The following is a 14470-nucleotide window of genomic DNA, read 5'->3' on the forward strand; positions in this document are numbered from 1 at the left end:
GCGCACGCGCGGGGGGGGCCGCGCCGGGTGGGGCGCGCACGTGATGCGGCCACGTGTCCCCGGGGTCACGTGCGGCGCGCCCAGCTGCCCCCGCCAGTGGCCACCGGGACCGGGACCCTCCTCGCCCCCGCCCCCGGTCCCTGCCCAGCCGGGACAGCAGCTCCTCCTGCGTGTCGACCTCGCCTCTGACCCCCGGTCCGGCTCACTGCTTTTACCGGGAGGCCCCGGTGCCGTTCGTCTGCTGCCCGCGTTACCCAAAGGGCGCGGGGGCCACTCCAGCAGCTGTCACCGAGCACTTGGGGAATTTCTCTTGTGTCTCCTGCACCAGTTATTTATAGGGATCTCTAAATCCATCCGCTCCAGCTGCCCATGGGCTGCACACCGACCCCCTCCCCAACACGATTCCTTAGCATCCCAGGAGCAGGACCCGTCCCCTCCCAGTGCTCAGCAGACTTCTAAAAATACAAAATACTCCTTAGCATCTGAACAGACTGAGTGTGACACACGAATCCCACATGTGAGCTCCCACCTCAGCCCAAACCTGCAGCTGTTCCTGGATTTGGCTTTTGGACACCAGCAGGAGTTTGTTATTTTCCTGAAGTGTAAGACAGAGCACAGGTATGAGTCAATTTAATTCTCCTCCAGCCTCGGTGTAGTGCTGGGTGCACAGGCAGTGGGACAGGATCTGTCCCTGCTGCCTCAGGATTCAGGTGAGGGCTCCCAGCCCAAGCTCAGTGAGTTGGGATCACATGGAGACTCCTCACTGTCACCCTTCCTGACACTGCCCACACTCCCTCCAGGTGAACCCTGACGTTTCCTTTCCCCTCTGCATGGGGACAGCCTGATGGTGCCACAGCAGAGGGTTAAAGCAGAGTCACCTACACCCCTGTGAGATTCTCTCCCCTGCCATCAGCTGTGACACAGCCCCAACAATGCCCAGGGAACAGCCCAAACCAAGGCCCAGCCTCTCTGCAGAGCTGGGAACAGCCAAAAAGACACAGACAGCCCTGAGGTGGTGTAGGACAGCCTGATGTGGGCTCCTCACAACCCCTTTTCCAACAGCCACCAGCAGCAGCCAGTGCTCCCCCCTAAATGAGGCTGAGAGGTTTCTTCAGGTAAGAGAACAGCTGTCAAAGGGCCCTGCTGTCCTTTCTCTGCCTCCCACCCCAACAGTGGACCCAGGGCATGAAGAAAGGGCCAGTCCTTGCTTTCCTGTCCCCCACACCACCATCTACTCGGGTCCAGCTGCAGCCCCAATGGCCAAGAGCAGATCCTGCTCTTCCTCACAGAAGGAATGGTGCAGGTGTACAGAGCTGGACCACAAAGTTTCTTTCATCCCTCTCCTTCTCCTCACAGGGCACAGCAGAACAGCCCCAGGATCAGCTGCTGCCAGGCCAAACCCAGACCAGTTGCTTTTATTCACTTCATATTTATTTTTCACAAAGACTGTACAAAATTCTTATAAAACTCTGGTGTGGGGATGGGCTATATGACATTGATCCAAAAAATAATTCCCATGCAGTCCCACCAGTTCCATAACTTACAAGGAAACAGAGAAGCTACAGAGAGCTGCAAGTCCTGGAGTATTTACACCGAGGAGGGCAGGACCAGGAGACAAAGCAACACGTGACCAGAGGTATTTACAGCACAGACACAAAGCCCCCTCACCTCACAAGAACAGCAGCAGCGACAGCAGGTCAAGCCCTTGGTGCTCCAAGGCTGACAAAGAATCTGGGCTATTTACAGTATCTCACATATTAACAGCTTTACAAAGGTGTCCAGGAAGTTTCATCTCATGTATAAAAAAAAAAAAAAAAAAAAAAAAAAAAAAAAAAGCACCAAGTGTCTGAATAGAAATCTCACGGGCCTCCACGGGGGCTAGAATCCGAGGGCTGGCTGGCACCTGTGGCGTCACCGGCTGATGTCCCGGCTCGAGTCCCACATTTTGGTGCTGGGCTCCATGCCTAGCATGTCAAAGAAGGGGTGCTTGAGGGCCTCAGCCAGGGTGACCCGCTTGGAGGGCTCGTACTCCAGCATGCTCTCGATGAGGTCGAACAGGCGGTGATGGTCCTCGGCCTCCGAGCTCAGGTATCGCTGCAGGTGCAAGGGGAAGGTGAGGCTCAAGCAGTGAGCCCCCATCCCCTTGTTCTGGGATGTTCCCTGGGCTCACAGGTTAAGCTGGGGGAAGGCTGGTTTGTTCATCATGCAGCTGGAGCTGAGCTCTGCGTTCCTTTATTTTTACACACCCTCCCTTCCCAAGGCACTTCCTGAACTTTCCATGCCCTCCTTGTCCTCCACTTCAGATTAAACTCAGGCTGCTGCAGCTTCCTAGTACTGGGACAGCCATCTGATCCTTCTGCTGGCCCCAGCATGCCCAGAGGGAGAATCTGAGGAGGGGCCAAGCTGCCTTACCCGCAGTGGTTTGCAGTTCTCCCGGACGTAGCGTCCAGCTGAGGTGTTCTCGTCCCAGTCCAGGCGGCCGTGGTAGAAATATTTCTGTTTCCTGTCAAAGTAACAGGTGGGAGCAAGTTACACCTGCAGCAGCAGCAAGGTGCCAGCCCCACTGGGACACCAGTGGGTTACAGGCAGTTACCTGCAGTGCCCAGCTCTCACCTTGTCTTCCTGACCATCCGAGAGGGAATTGGCCCCAGGATCCTCTCCATCATGGCCAGGTGCTCCCGGTTGTCATGTGTCTGGGAAAAAGAAGTGTAAAGGGAAAGGCATGGAATAGATTCCAGTGGTTCTGCCTCCAGCCCTGGGGATTCCCCCACCCAGAACCCCTTCCTGGCAAACACCTCGGGTGTCTCTACATGACTGCAGTGATGGAGGAACCCCCATCAGTCCTGGGAAGCAGCCAGCATCCTCTCACCAGTTGGGAAGTACCCACACAACACAGTTCTCACCTGGAAAAGGGTGAAACCCACATAATACTCAAAGATGATGCAGCCAATACTCCACACATCGCAGGGCTGGCTCCAGCCAAGCTCTGAAAAACAAGGTTGTTTCAATAAATGATCCAGTTACAACCTAAGAGCCCAAATCCTTCTTTCTTTTAAAAATAAATAACTGAAGAAACACATCCTATCCCAGCTCCTGGTGCTGTGCTGGCAACAGACTGCCCAGCTGGCAGCAATGCCAAACTGCCACCTGATAATCATGGAATCATCAAGGCTGGAAAAGACTTTCAAGATCACCAGCACCAACCTGTGTCCAATCCCCACCTTGTCATCCAGTCCAGGACACTGAGTGCCACATCGAGCCACTCCATGGACACTTCCAGGAATGGGGACTCCAAACCTCCCTGGGCAGCCCCTTCCAATGCCTGACCACCCTTTCCAGGAAGAAATTCCTCCTGATGTCCAACCCTGGCACAACTTGAGGCCATTTCTTCTTGTTCTGTCCTTTGCTCCCTGGGAGCCCAACCCCTCATCAGGAAGTTGTGGAGAGAGTCCCCCCTGAACCTCCTTTTCTCCAAATTCAGAATAATGACAGGGCTGTAACCACAGCCTTCCCAGGAAACAGCATTGCAAAGCTGTTAAATAAAGCACTTCTCATCTCCCAGGGCAAACCCAGAAAGCTGCAGAATGATCTGGAATCCCAACACTCCCCAGCCCAGTGGGCAGCACCCACTCTGCCCTGGCAGAGACCCAGTGGCACCTACCCAGGATGACTTCAGGGGCCCTGTAGTGCCTGGTGGAGACAATGGTGCTGTGATGCTCGTGGTCAAACGTGGCACTGCCAAAATCCACCACCCTGATGGCCGTGCTCTTCACGCTGCGCTCGTCCCGCTTCTGCAGGGGGGAAAATGGGATCCTTGGTGTTGGGTTGATGTGGCCAGAAATGTGGATTCTGTCACCATCTGTTGGGGCTGGGTGGGCTAATGATTTCTTTATCTCTGTGGCACATATTATCTGCTAATGGGCCATCTTTAAACCAGCTGGGCAATCATCTTTATCTTTCCCACAGCCCATCCTCCCTCCAGGAGATATCTCCTGTTAATGGCCAGTGAGTCCCAGGGCATGACTGATAAAATTCCATCATCCCACTGGGAGATGCTCCAGCCAGGGGAGGAGCCAAGCCTTCCCTACCCAGATAAAAACTGACATTTTGGACACCAAGGGACCTTCTACCACTGGATTCCAGAGGAAAACCAGACCTTTCCACATCATCCCTGGAGCTTCAGAGGAAACTGCACCTTCTCCAGGAGCACTGCTCCAGCTGAACCACATCTGCCACTGCAGGAGGATGCAGCCACCATTGAATGGGGCTGTGCCAACACCCTGACTGACTGATGGGGTGTCAGGTTGTATTCTGATTCTGTCAAGGTTAGGATTGTTTTTTTGTAATACTGTATTTCTATTTTAATTTTCTTAGTAAAAAATTGTTATTCCTATGCCCATATCTTTGCTGAGAGCCCCGTAATTTCAAAATTATAATAATAATTTGGAGGAAGGGGGTTTACATTCTTCATTTCAAAGAGAAGCTTCTGCCTTTATTGGCTGACATCTGTCCTGCAACCAAGGACAGATCCATCACCTGGGAGCTCCAGCCCCTTCCTTACACAGCTGGAAGGGGACAGCTCTGACAGCCCCACAGCTCAGCCCCAAACAAGCTCCCACCACGAGCCAGCTACATCTGGGGTCACCATGGCTCACTCAGCACTGCCAGAGCACTGGCAGATCATCAAAAGCCCTGAAGGACTGCATGGAGTCCACATCCCCTGGGGCTGTGCCTGACTCCTCTGGCAGGGTCAGGGACACCAAGAATCCAAGAGGAGACTCAGTTTGAGGCAGTGTGTTACCTTTTCCAGGTTGTAGGAGAGCTCGTAGTCAGAGTTCACGAAGAGGATGTTCTCTGGCTTGAGGTCAGTGTGGGTGAGTTTATTGTCGTGCAGAACTGAGGGAGCAAAGAGGAGTCAGGGTGAGGAGAGAGAAGCAGAGCAAGGTGCACCCCCCCAAAAAGCCATCACTGGTTCAGTTTGTTCACATTTCAACCTGGGTGTGAACAGCCAGGCAAAGCCCAGACCATGATGCTTCAGTAGAAGCACAAAGATTTATTGTATTGATTGTCAGAAGGTGGGAGGTGGATGCTGGAGTGCTCTGAGCTACTGCCAGCCCACAAGCACCAGAAAATGAAGTGGATTCATTCCCAGAGGGGCAGAAAGGTTCAGGCTCAGAACCACAACAAAAACTTGTTGCTCTGGGCCACCAGTTGCAGAAGTGCAACCCACTCAGCTCCCCAGGTCAGCCCAGAGCAGGGAGAGAACACTTACATTTCACAGCCTGGCACACCTGGAAGGCCATGTGCCGTACTTGGTGGATGGGGTAAGGCAGGTAGTTGTTATCCTTCAGGAAATCGAAGGTGCTGAGCCCCAGCAGCTCAAAGGAGATGCACATGTGGCCGTGGTAGTCAAACCAGTCAAACATCCTGACACAGAGACTGACAGAAACATTCCAGTTAGGAACAGCTCTGCAGGCACCACTCAGCTGTGACACCCCTGTGCCTCTCCTCCTTTACCTGCTCAGCCTGTATCCCACAGCAAGACAAGATGCCTCCAAAACTATCTAGGACCACATTCAACCACACATCACCAAGCAACTCTTCCTTACTCAACCCCAGCCTTGAAACCAGCCCTTCCTGCTGAACACCAAGAGCACACTCACTTTGTGTTCTCAGGATCCTTCTCGTTGATTTTCTCCAGCACGTTGATTTCCAGTCGAGCAGCCTCTTTGTATTTCTCTACGTTTTTAATGATTTTCAGAGCAACACGTGCACCACCCCTGTGGGAGAAACAGGAAAAAGGCACAAGGTGAGCCCTGAGCAGGTAAGAGGGGCTGTGCTCTGTGAAAGGGACCTTCTGACCAGCCTCCCCACCTTTGCTCAAGCAGATTATTATTAAGGGGTGTCCACCAAAGCTGTGCCCTTTCCCTCCCTACAAAACAGCCCTGAAGCTTCCCCCAGCACATGGGCAACACAAAGAGGATACTGGAAACCAAGAGACTGATTTTCACCCCCCACATACCTCCGGTGATCCATGCACTGCACCACTCTGCCGAACGTGCCTTCCCCCAGGGTGCTGATAATCTCATCTGGGAGGGAGAGAAGGAGAGGGAAGGAGCTGAGAGAGGGAGCAGGACCTGGCTGCAGCGATACACAGGGCAGAGGAGAATGCATTGCAACACCTAAACCTGCACACAGCTGGAGAAACCGGAGCAGCGGAAGGCTGACACCGGCTGCACAAGGCAGCTGCCCTAATTCCCTGGCACTTCAGTAACAATACACAATATAAACGTAGCTTTAACAAAAGGGGAAGGAAAGGAGAGGGTTCTTCTCTTTAATAAACAATGAAAATAAAATGAAACAGAAAGATAAGACAGATCTGCGACTGCGATGGGAGCTTAACTAGAGAGCTAAATTATGTTACGATTTGGCTGTACATCTTTCTTGTAGCCAGTCGCCGACGCGATAGATCAGATGCCCCTCGTCGTCGTCCTCCACACTCTTGGCCCTTCTGCTGCTCTGTCGACTCCGCTGCTGGCCCAGGCAGACAGGGAATTCATCATTCACCAATCAGATTTTCAAACCAGCGCAGCAGCAGCCAGCGTCACGCATTGGTTGGTTTGGAAATTCACATGGTTGTTTGAGGAGGGGTTGCAGGAGGAGATTCCCAGCCAATTCATACGGCACAGAGGAATATATAACGATAGGGATATTGCAAGGGAACATGTCAAGATACAACACACTAGCTCAGAAAAGAAAAAAAACAGTTTGCTTTTCGTTGTAGCAAAAAAAAAAAAAAAGGAAAAAAAAAAGAAAAAGAAAAAATAAAGAAAAAAATAAGAAAAAAAAAAAAGAACCTACAAACAGCCCCAACCCGAACCAGTGTGACAGCAGAGCTGTCAGAGTGAGGGAGCTGAGGGGCATGGAAGGAGCCAGCTGCTCTTGCTCCCACAGGGGCTCAGAGAGGAGGAACAGCACCAGCCTTCGGGTCCTGGGGACTGCCTGAGCACGCCGAGGGCCAGAGGCCACGGGGAGGGGCTCCCAGTAGCCCCACAGCCACTGCAGAGCAAGGGCAGCAGGAGGCAGGTGCCAGGAGGTCCTGCACAAGCTCAGGCTGGCCCTACAGGCACCCCCATCCCACTGCAATAATAGCCCACACAGCTTCCCCCAGCCCCGACACTCAGGGAAAGATGGAACTCCGAGATCTCAGAAAAGCAGCTCTAGATACAACGAGCCATCCAAAACCAAAGGTTTGCAGTGACTGCCTGGGGAAAGATGGACACTTCTTCCTAGACCCTCCCCCAAAGAAGCTGATCCTGGAAGGACTAACCTCCAGAAGAGATGCAGAACCTAACAGGGACAGCCTGGGATGAGGCAGATAAGAGGTTTATGCCAGAGAAGAGAAAATTCCTGCCTTCGGTTCGTCAGCTAAGTATCCCCACACATGGGAGCAACTGGCCAGCAGACCTGGGACCCAAATCCAGCCCACAATCCCCTCCCTGGACACAGAGCCAGAACAGACCAGACAACACTGAGAGCTCCACACACAGAGCAGAGAACGTGTCTGGGGTCTAACGGAAGTGGAAGGTGAACAGTAGAACAGACAAGAAGAGAAAGCCAGGGATGCTGCCGGGAAGAGCCTGGGATGGTTCTGCCTCCACCTGAGCTGAGTGGTCCAAAAGCTCTGCTCCTCTGCAAAGCCCCTTGCATGACACACCACATCAGCTGGGCCCACCCAGGAGGATCCTGCTCTCAGAGCCAGGAGCTTCCTGCCACAGCCCAAAGCAGGGACCACAGCAGCAAGTCAGCTGTCACATGCTCTGGGACTGGGACCAGCTGAGCGCTGGCTGTTGGAGCCTTGCACAAATCCTGCCTGGCTGGGGCTCCTACAGGAGCATCACCGAACGGGAGGAGCTGCAGCAGCACCCTGGGCACTCCTGTCCTCCCACCTGAGCGGGCAACACTGAGAGAGGCTCTGTGCCCAGCTGGCACACGGCGCACAGGGACGTGGACAGCAACTCTCCGCACCAAAACTCCTCTAACACACACACACACGCTTCAAGCCGAGTCCGAGAGAGAGCGTTAGAAAGTTTTCTACTTACCCAGCTCAGCACCTGGGAGAGAAGAAAAGTTACAGGGCAGGCGCGGCACGGCAGGATACTCACCGATGAGGAGCGGCTAAAGGACCGGCTGCGGCGCCGCCTCCGCCTGTGCTTACGCCGGCTGCTTTTGCAGCTGCGGTAGCTGCCCTCGCGGTCCCGGGAGCGCCGGTACTCGTAGGAATGGCGGTACTCGGGCTCGTAGTAGGCGTCGCCCCGCTCGCGGCTGTAGTCGTTGCGCCGGTAGCTGTCACAGTAACGCCGGTCGTAGGCTCTCCGGTCTGCTGAGTGGTCGTCGTAGCTGGGTGTGGAAGGGGAGTGTTGGAGTGGATTTGGTGATCGTCTAGGCCACACTGCCTTGTCCAATTTGGTATTGAATGCATTCACATCCAACCTGTGTGCCAGTGTCTCGCCACCCTCAAAGGGAAGATTTTCTTCCTAAAGTCCAGCCTAAATTCTCAGTCCTTCCATTTGTATCCATGTGTTGGGTTGATGTGGCCAGAAATGTGGATTCTATCACCAACTGTTGAAGCCGGGTGGGGCAGTGATTTCCTTACCTCTGTGGCACATGCTATCTGCTAATGGGCCATTTTTAAGACAAGGTGAAGCAATCACCTTTATCTTTTCCACAACTCATCCTCCCTCCAGGAAGATATCATCTGCTGCTGGCCCATTGAGTCCCAGAGCATGACTGATAAAATTACATCATCCCACTGGGAGATGCTCCAGCCAGGGGAGGAGCCAAGCCTTTCCTACCCAGATAAAAACTGACATTTTGGACAGCAAGTTATCCACCTATCCACTGGATTCCAGAGGAAAACCAGACCTTTCCACATCATCCCTGCACCTTCAGAGGAAACTGCACCTTCTCCAGGAGCACTGCTCCAGCTGAACCACATCTGCCCCTGCAGGAGGATGCAGCCACCATTGAATGGGACTGTGCCAACACCCTGACTGACTGACGGGTGTCAGCTTGGATTCTGACTCTGGCAGGGTTGGGATTGTTCTTTTGTAATACTGTATTTCTATTTTAATTTTCCTAGTAAAGAACTGTTATTCCTAATTCCCCTATCTTTGCTGAGAGCCCCCTAACTTCAAAATTATAATAATAATTTGGAGGGAGGGGGTTTACATTCTCCATTTCAAAGAGAAGCTTCTGCCTTTATTGGCAGACACCTGTCCTGCAAACCAGAACAACCCATTACTCCTTCTGCTACAGTTCCTCATGGAGAGTCTCTCTCCAGCTTCCTTGTAGGCCCCTTTAAATACTAGAAGGTGTTGTAAGGTCTTCACACAACCTTCTCTTTCCCAAGCTGAAAAACCCTCCCAGCCCCAATTCTCTCACAGAGAAGGTGTTCCAGTCCTCTTAACAACTTCCCAGCCTCCTCTGGATCCACTCCAACAGTTCCACGTCCTTGTTACGTTGGGAACACCAAAACTTTGCAGTGCTCCAGGTGTCTCACAAAAGCACAGTAGAGGGGATACACTCAATGCTGGCAGCTGAGGGGTGGGAGCCCAAGGCAAGAAGCCATGAACTGCCAACCCTTTGCATAAGACTTGTGTCCCAGCCAGGTGAGGGACACTGAGGGACACTCAGAGCTGAGGACCCCAGATTTTCCTGTACTGAAACTGTGAAGGGATAAAAGCTCAGCAGGTCCTTCGTTCCTTGAAGGCACCAGCTAGAGCTGTTACTTTGTTATTGCACCAAGATTAAACTATTTTTAGTGAGCGAGACCTGCTGTGAGAAATCAGGGCTGAGTCAGTAAGGAAACTGGTCTAACTGGGAGTTTGGGGTGTGCTGGGAGCCAAACAGAGCAACCACTGGGTCACTGAAGCCACAGCTGCAAAGGTCACAGCTCAGGCTGTGGAATGGCACAGCTAGAGGGGCTCCTGGGTGGTCAGACAGGGAAATTTGCCTAAGAGGGGAGTGAGGGGGTTTGGTGACAAGCACTGCCCAAGCTGTCAGTTTGAGCAGGCCCAGGTCACGTGGAACCTGGTGAGTATGGATGACTAGGCCATGAATAAGGGACTGGAGCATCTCTCTTAATGAGCAGAGACTGTGGGAGATGGGCCTCTTCAGTCTGGAGAAGACTGAGAGGAAATCTCATTATTGCACATTAGTGTCTCCAAGGCAGGTGTCATGATGGTGCCAGACTCTTTCCAGTGGTGCCCAGCAACAGGATGGACAGTAATGGCTATAAACTACATAAACTAGAACCACATTCTACCTCAACACAAGTGTGTTGGGTTGATGTGGCCAGAAATGTGGATTCTATGACCAACTGTTAAAACCAGGTGGGGCAGTGATTTCCTTACCTCTGTGGCACATACTATCTGCTAATGGGCCATCTTTAAGACAAGATGAAGCAATTATATTTATCTTTTCCACAGCCCATCCCCCCTCCAGGAAGGTATCATCTGCTGCTGGCCCATTGAGTCCCACTATAGGACTGATAAAATTACATCATCCCACTGGGAGATTCTCCAGCCAGGGGAGGAGCCAAGCCTTTCCTACCCAGATAAAAACTGAGATTTTGAAGAGCAAGTTATCCTTCTTTCCACTGGATTCCAGAGGAAAACCAGACCTTTCCACATCATCTCTGCACCTTCAGAGGAAACTGCACCTTCTCCAGGAGCACTGCTCCAGCTGAACCACATCTGCCACTGCAGGAGGATGCAGCCACCATTGAATGGGACTGTGCCAACACCCTGACTGACTGACGGGTGTCAGCTTGGATTCTGACTCTGGCAGGGTTGGGATTGTTCTTTGTAATACTGTATTTCTATTTTATTTTTCCTAGTAAAGAACTGTTATTCCTAATTCCCATATCTTTGCCTGAGAGCCCCTTAATTTCCAAATTATAATAATAATTTGGAGGGAGGGGGTTTACATTCTCCATTTCAAAGAGAAGCTTCTGCCTTTACTGGCAGACACCTGTCCTGCAAACCAGGACAGCATTCCAAGCCCACCTGCACTCTGTGCCACCTGCACTGGGTGACCCCAGAGGTCCCTCCCAAGCCAACACCTCTGTGATTCTGTACAGCAGGGCAGGTGTGAGCCCCCTCACCTCCGGGATCGGACGTGGTAGCTGTCCTCCCGCCGGTGCCGCCGGTCCCGCTCGCTGCTGCTGGACCGCGACCGCGTCCGCCGCCGCTTGTGCTTGCGGCTCCGGTAGCGCTCGTGGTAACTGCCGCGGCTGCTGCGCTCCGACGAGCGGTACCTTCGGGAGTGCGGCATCTGCGGGACGGCAGGGACACTGTGAGCGACTGTGGGGACAGCAGGGACACTGTGAGTGACTGTGGGGACAGCAGGGACACTGTGAGCGACTGTGGGGACAGCAGGGACACTGTGGGGACAGCAGGGACACTGTGAGTGACTGTGGGGACAGCAGGGACACTGTGGGGACAGCAGGGACACTGTGAGTGACTGTGGGGCAGCAGGGACACTGTGGGGACAGCAGGGACACTGTGGGGACAGCAGGGACAGCAGGGACACTGTGAGCGACTGTGGGGCAGCAGGGACACTGTGGGGACAGCAGGGACACTGTGAGTGACTGTGGGGCAGTAGGGACACTGTGAGTGACTGTGGGGACAGCAGGGACACTGTGGGGACAGCAGGGACACTGTGAGTGACTGTGGGGCAGCAGGGACACTGTGGGGACAGCAGGGACACTGTGAGTGACTGTGGGGCAGCAGGGACACTGTGGGAACAGCAGGGACACTGAGTAACTGCAGGGCAGCAGGGACACTGTGGGAACAGCAGGGACACTGTGAGTGACTGTGGGGACAGCACAGACCCTGTGGGACAGCAGGGACACTGTGGGGACTGTGGGGACAGCAGGGACACTGTGAGTGACTGTGGGGACAGCAGGGACATTGCGGGACAGCAGGGACACTGTAAGACACTCATGGGACAGGACACTGTGAACCACTCATGAGATGGCAGGGACACTGTGGTACAGCAGGGACCCTGTGAGCCACTCATGGGGGGACAGCAGGGACCCTGTAAGCCACTGTGGGACAGCAGGGACACTGTGAGCCACTCATGGGATGGCAGGGACCCTGTGAGACACTCATGGGACAGCAGGGACACTGTGAGCCACTCATGGGATGGCAGGGACCCTGTGAGACACTCATGGGAGAGCAGGGACACTGTGAGCCACTGTGGAGATGGCAGGGACCCTGTGAGCCACTCATGGGACAGTGGGGACCCTGTGAGCCACTCTGGGGACAGCAGGGACCCTGTGAGGACAGCAGGGACCCTGTGAGCCACTGTGGGACAGCAGAGACCACATTGACAGCTGCATGGGACAGGAAGCGGCGCAGAGCAGGGAGGACACCAGCAGCCTGTGTGACTGTGTCAGGGGATCTGAGAGAGAGGGGAGGAACCTCTGAGAGATCCCAGAGCCCCACAGGACAGTCCCACAGAGCCCCGTGGTTCTCTTTCCCAGGTTCATATCCTTTCTTCACACCCATCTCTACTGCCCACAGCTCCAGGAACAGCTTTTGCACCTTGTCTCTCTAAGCTGCCCAGGAAGGAGGGAAGCAGCACCAAGGAGAACTGAGGGAAGGTGAAATGAAGCCCTGGATATCATCAGGGTCCCTGTGCAGCAGTAATGGATATCCAGAGAGCAGCTCCTCAAGAGATGCCTCAGGTTTACTGCCAAGTGACATCTACACTTGGACACAAGGATGGGGAAGGGTCTGGGAGGGCCACATGAGGAGCAGCTGGGGGTATTTGGTCTGTTCAGCTGAGGGGAGATCTCAGGGGGCTGCAGCTTCCTCAGGAGGGTCAGCTCTGATCTCTACTCTGTGTGACCAGTGACAGCACCAAGGGAATGGCTGGAGCTGTGTCAGGGGAGGTTTAGGTTGGATATTAGGAAAAGGTTCTTCCTCCAGAGGTTGCTGGGGCACTGAACATGCTCCCCAGGGAATGGTCCTGGCCTCAAGGATGCCAGAGCTCCAGGAGTGTTTGGACAATGCTCCCAGGGATGCACAGGGTGTCCTGGGCAAGGCCAGAAACAGAACTTGCTGATACCTGTGAATCCCTCCCAAACCAGGAGATTTGTAACACACACCCCTCTGTCCCCACCAGGGAGCAAACCCTCCCTTCCCAATGCACACTGACAGAGCCCTGCAGACCCTCAGCTCTGCCCCTCTGGGGGAACATGAGAGGCTGGAGCCAAGGAGACCCCGAGGTGAGATGGCACAGCGGGTACAGCCCCTCAGACCCTGCCAGGCCGTGCTCCACAGCTCTCAAACATTCCCCACACGGATTTTGGTTCCAAGCACAAACCATAAAATGTTAAAGCTGGAAGGACCTTAAAACTCACTGCCATAAGCAGAGACACCTTCCATTAGCCCAGGCTGCTCCAAGACTTGTCCAACCTGGCTTTAAACACGCCAGGGATGGGGCAGCCACAGCTCCTTTGGGCAATCTGTGCCAGGACCGGAACAGAAGCCGGAGCTGCCTTTTCCCAAAGGACTCCCGCGGCAATTTCCCCCATCCAAAATGCCCCCGGCTGCGTCCCCGTCCCCGCCCTGCGCTGACATCACGGGCAGGGCTCGGACAGGCCGAACCGGCCCCGGCCATGGGGTGATCCGGGGGCACGGGCTCGGTACCCGCAGGTTCCCCCCGAGCCTCGCCGTGTCCAGACGCGGATTGAAGGCGGCGCTGGCGGCCCGCCAAGCCCCGGCTCTGTGGAACGAGCACTGGGGCGTTCCGCAGCCGGGCTGGAACCGGTCTGGGGACGGTGATGGCGGCCGCGCCCGGCGGGGCCTTCGCGGTGCAGGGCCGGAAGCACCGGGACACCGGGAGAGACGGGCTGAGGGCGGGGCGGAGGCTCTGACCGAGTCCCCTCGGGCCATCCAGCCCCGCCGCCGCCGCGGCAACACCTAAGCCGCCGATTCCCACCGGGAATCCCACAGGCCGGGCCCGCCCCGCGCCGCCCTCACCGGCCGCGGCCTACCCACCCCATCCCGCCCCGCGCCGCGCCGCACCGTCCTCGCAGCCAGCCCGGTGCGCTTGTCCCACAGGAAATCCGTGATGGCGGCCGTGGGCCCCCGGGCCCTGCTCCAGCTCCCGCCGCCGCCGCCGATCCGGGTCCTGCCAGCCCGCGGGGCCGCGCACGCACGTAGGCGCGCACGTACGCACGCACGTAGGCGCGCGGAGCTGCGTCACACCGGGTGGGGCGACGCCGAGAGCGGCTCCCTGGTTAAGCCACGCCCCTTTCCGGCCCCAGCGGCGCGGGCCGGGCGAGGCCGAGGGGCGGGACCAGAGCAGAGAGCCCCGCCCACCTCATCCCGAAGCCACACCCCGCTGGCCTGACGGCGAGGGACGGTACCGAGGGGCGGGGTCTATGCTGATATCC

General features: G+C 55.2%; 1 protein-coding gene across 5 annotated transcripts; it reads right to left on the reverse strand.

Moving 5' to 3' along the window:
* Positions 1-259: 259 nt before the first annotated feature.
* On the reverse strand, positions 260-14234 carry CLK2 (CDC like kinase 2). 5 transcript variants are annotated; one of them, XM_056510650.1, is made up of 13 exons: positions 14073-14231; positions 11168-11337; positions 8166-8400; positions 6438-6531; positions 6023-6089; positions 5664-5780; positions 5273-5439; positions 4802-4896; positions 3662-3791; positions 2904-2986; positions 2614-2693; positions 2413-2503; positions 260-2094 (listed from the first exon to the last, which is right to left on the reverse strand). In XM_056510650.1, the coding sequence occupies exons 2-13, from the start codon at positions 11335-11337 to the stop codon at positions 1912-1914; spliced, it is 1512 nt and encodes a 503-aa protein (XP_056366625.1). In that variant the 5' UTR covers positions 14073-14231; the 3' UTR covers positions 260-1911. The 5 variants fall into 5 exon arrangements, with proteins under 5 accessions (XP_056366625.1, XP_056366623.1, XP_056366624.1 ...); XM_056510648.1 differs by having other exon boundaries at positions 6438-6534; XM_056510649.1 differs by having other exon boundaries at positions 261-2094; positions 14100-14234.
* Between the last annotated feature and the right edge of the window lie 236 nt (positions 14235-14470).

Source organism: Oenanthe melanoleuca, chromosome 25, assembly GCF_029582105.1.
Source record: "Oenanthe melanoleuca isolate GR-GAL-2019-014 chromosome 25, OMel1.0, whole genome shotgun sequence".
NCBI lineage: Eukaryota > Metazoa > Chordata > Aves > Passeriformes > Muscicapidae > Oenanthe > Oenanthe melanoleuca.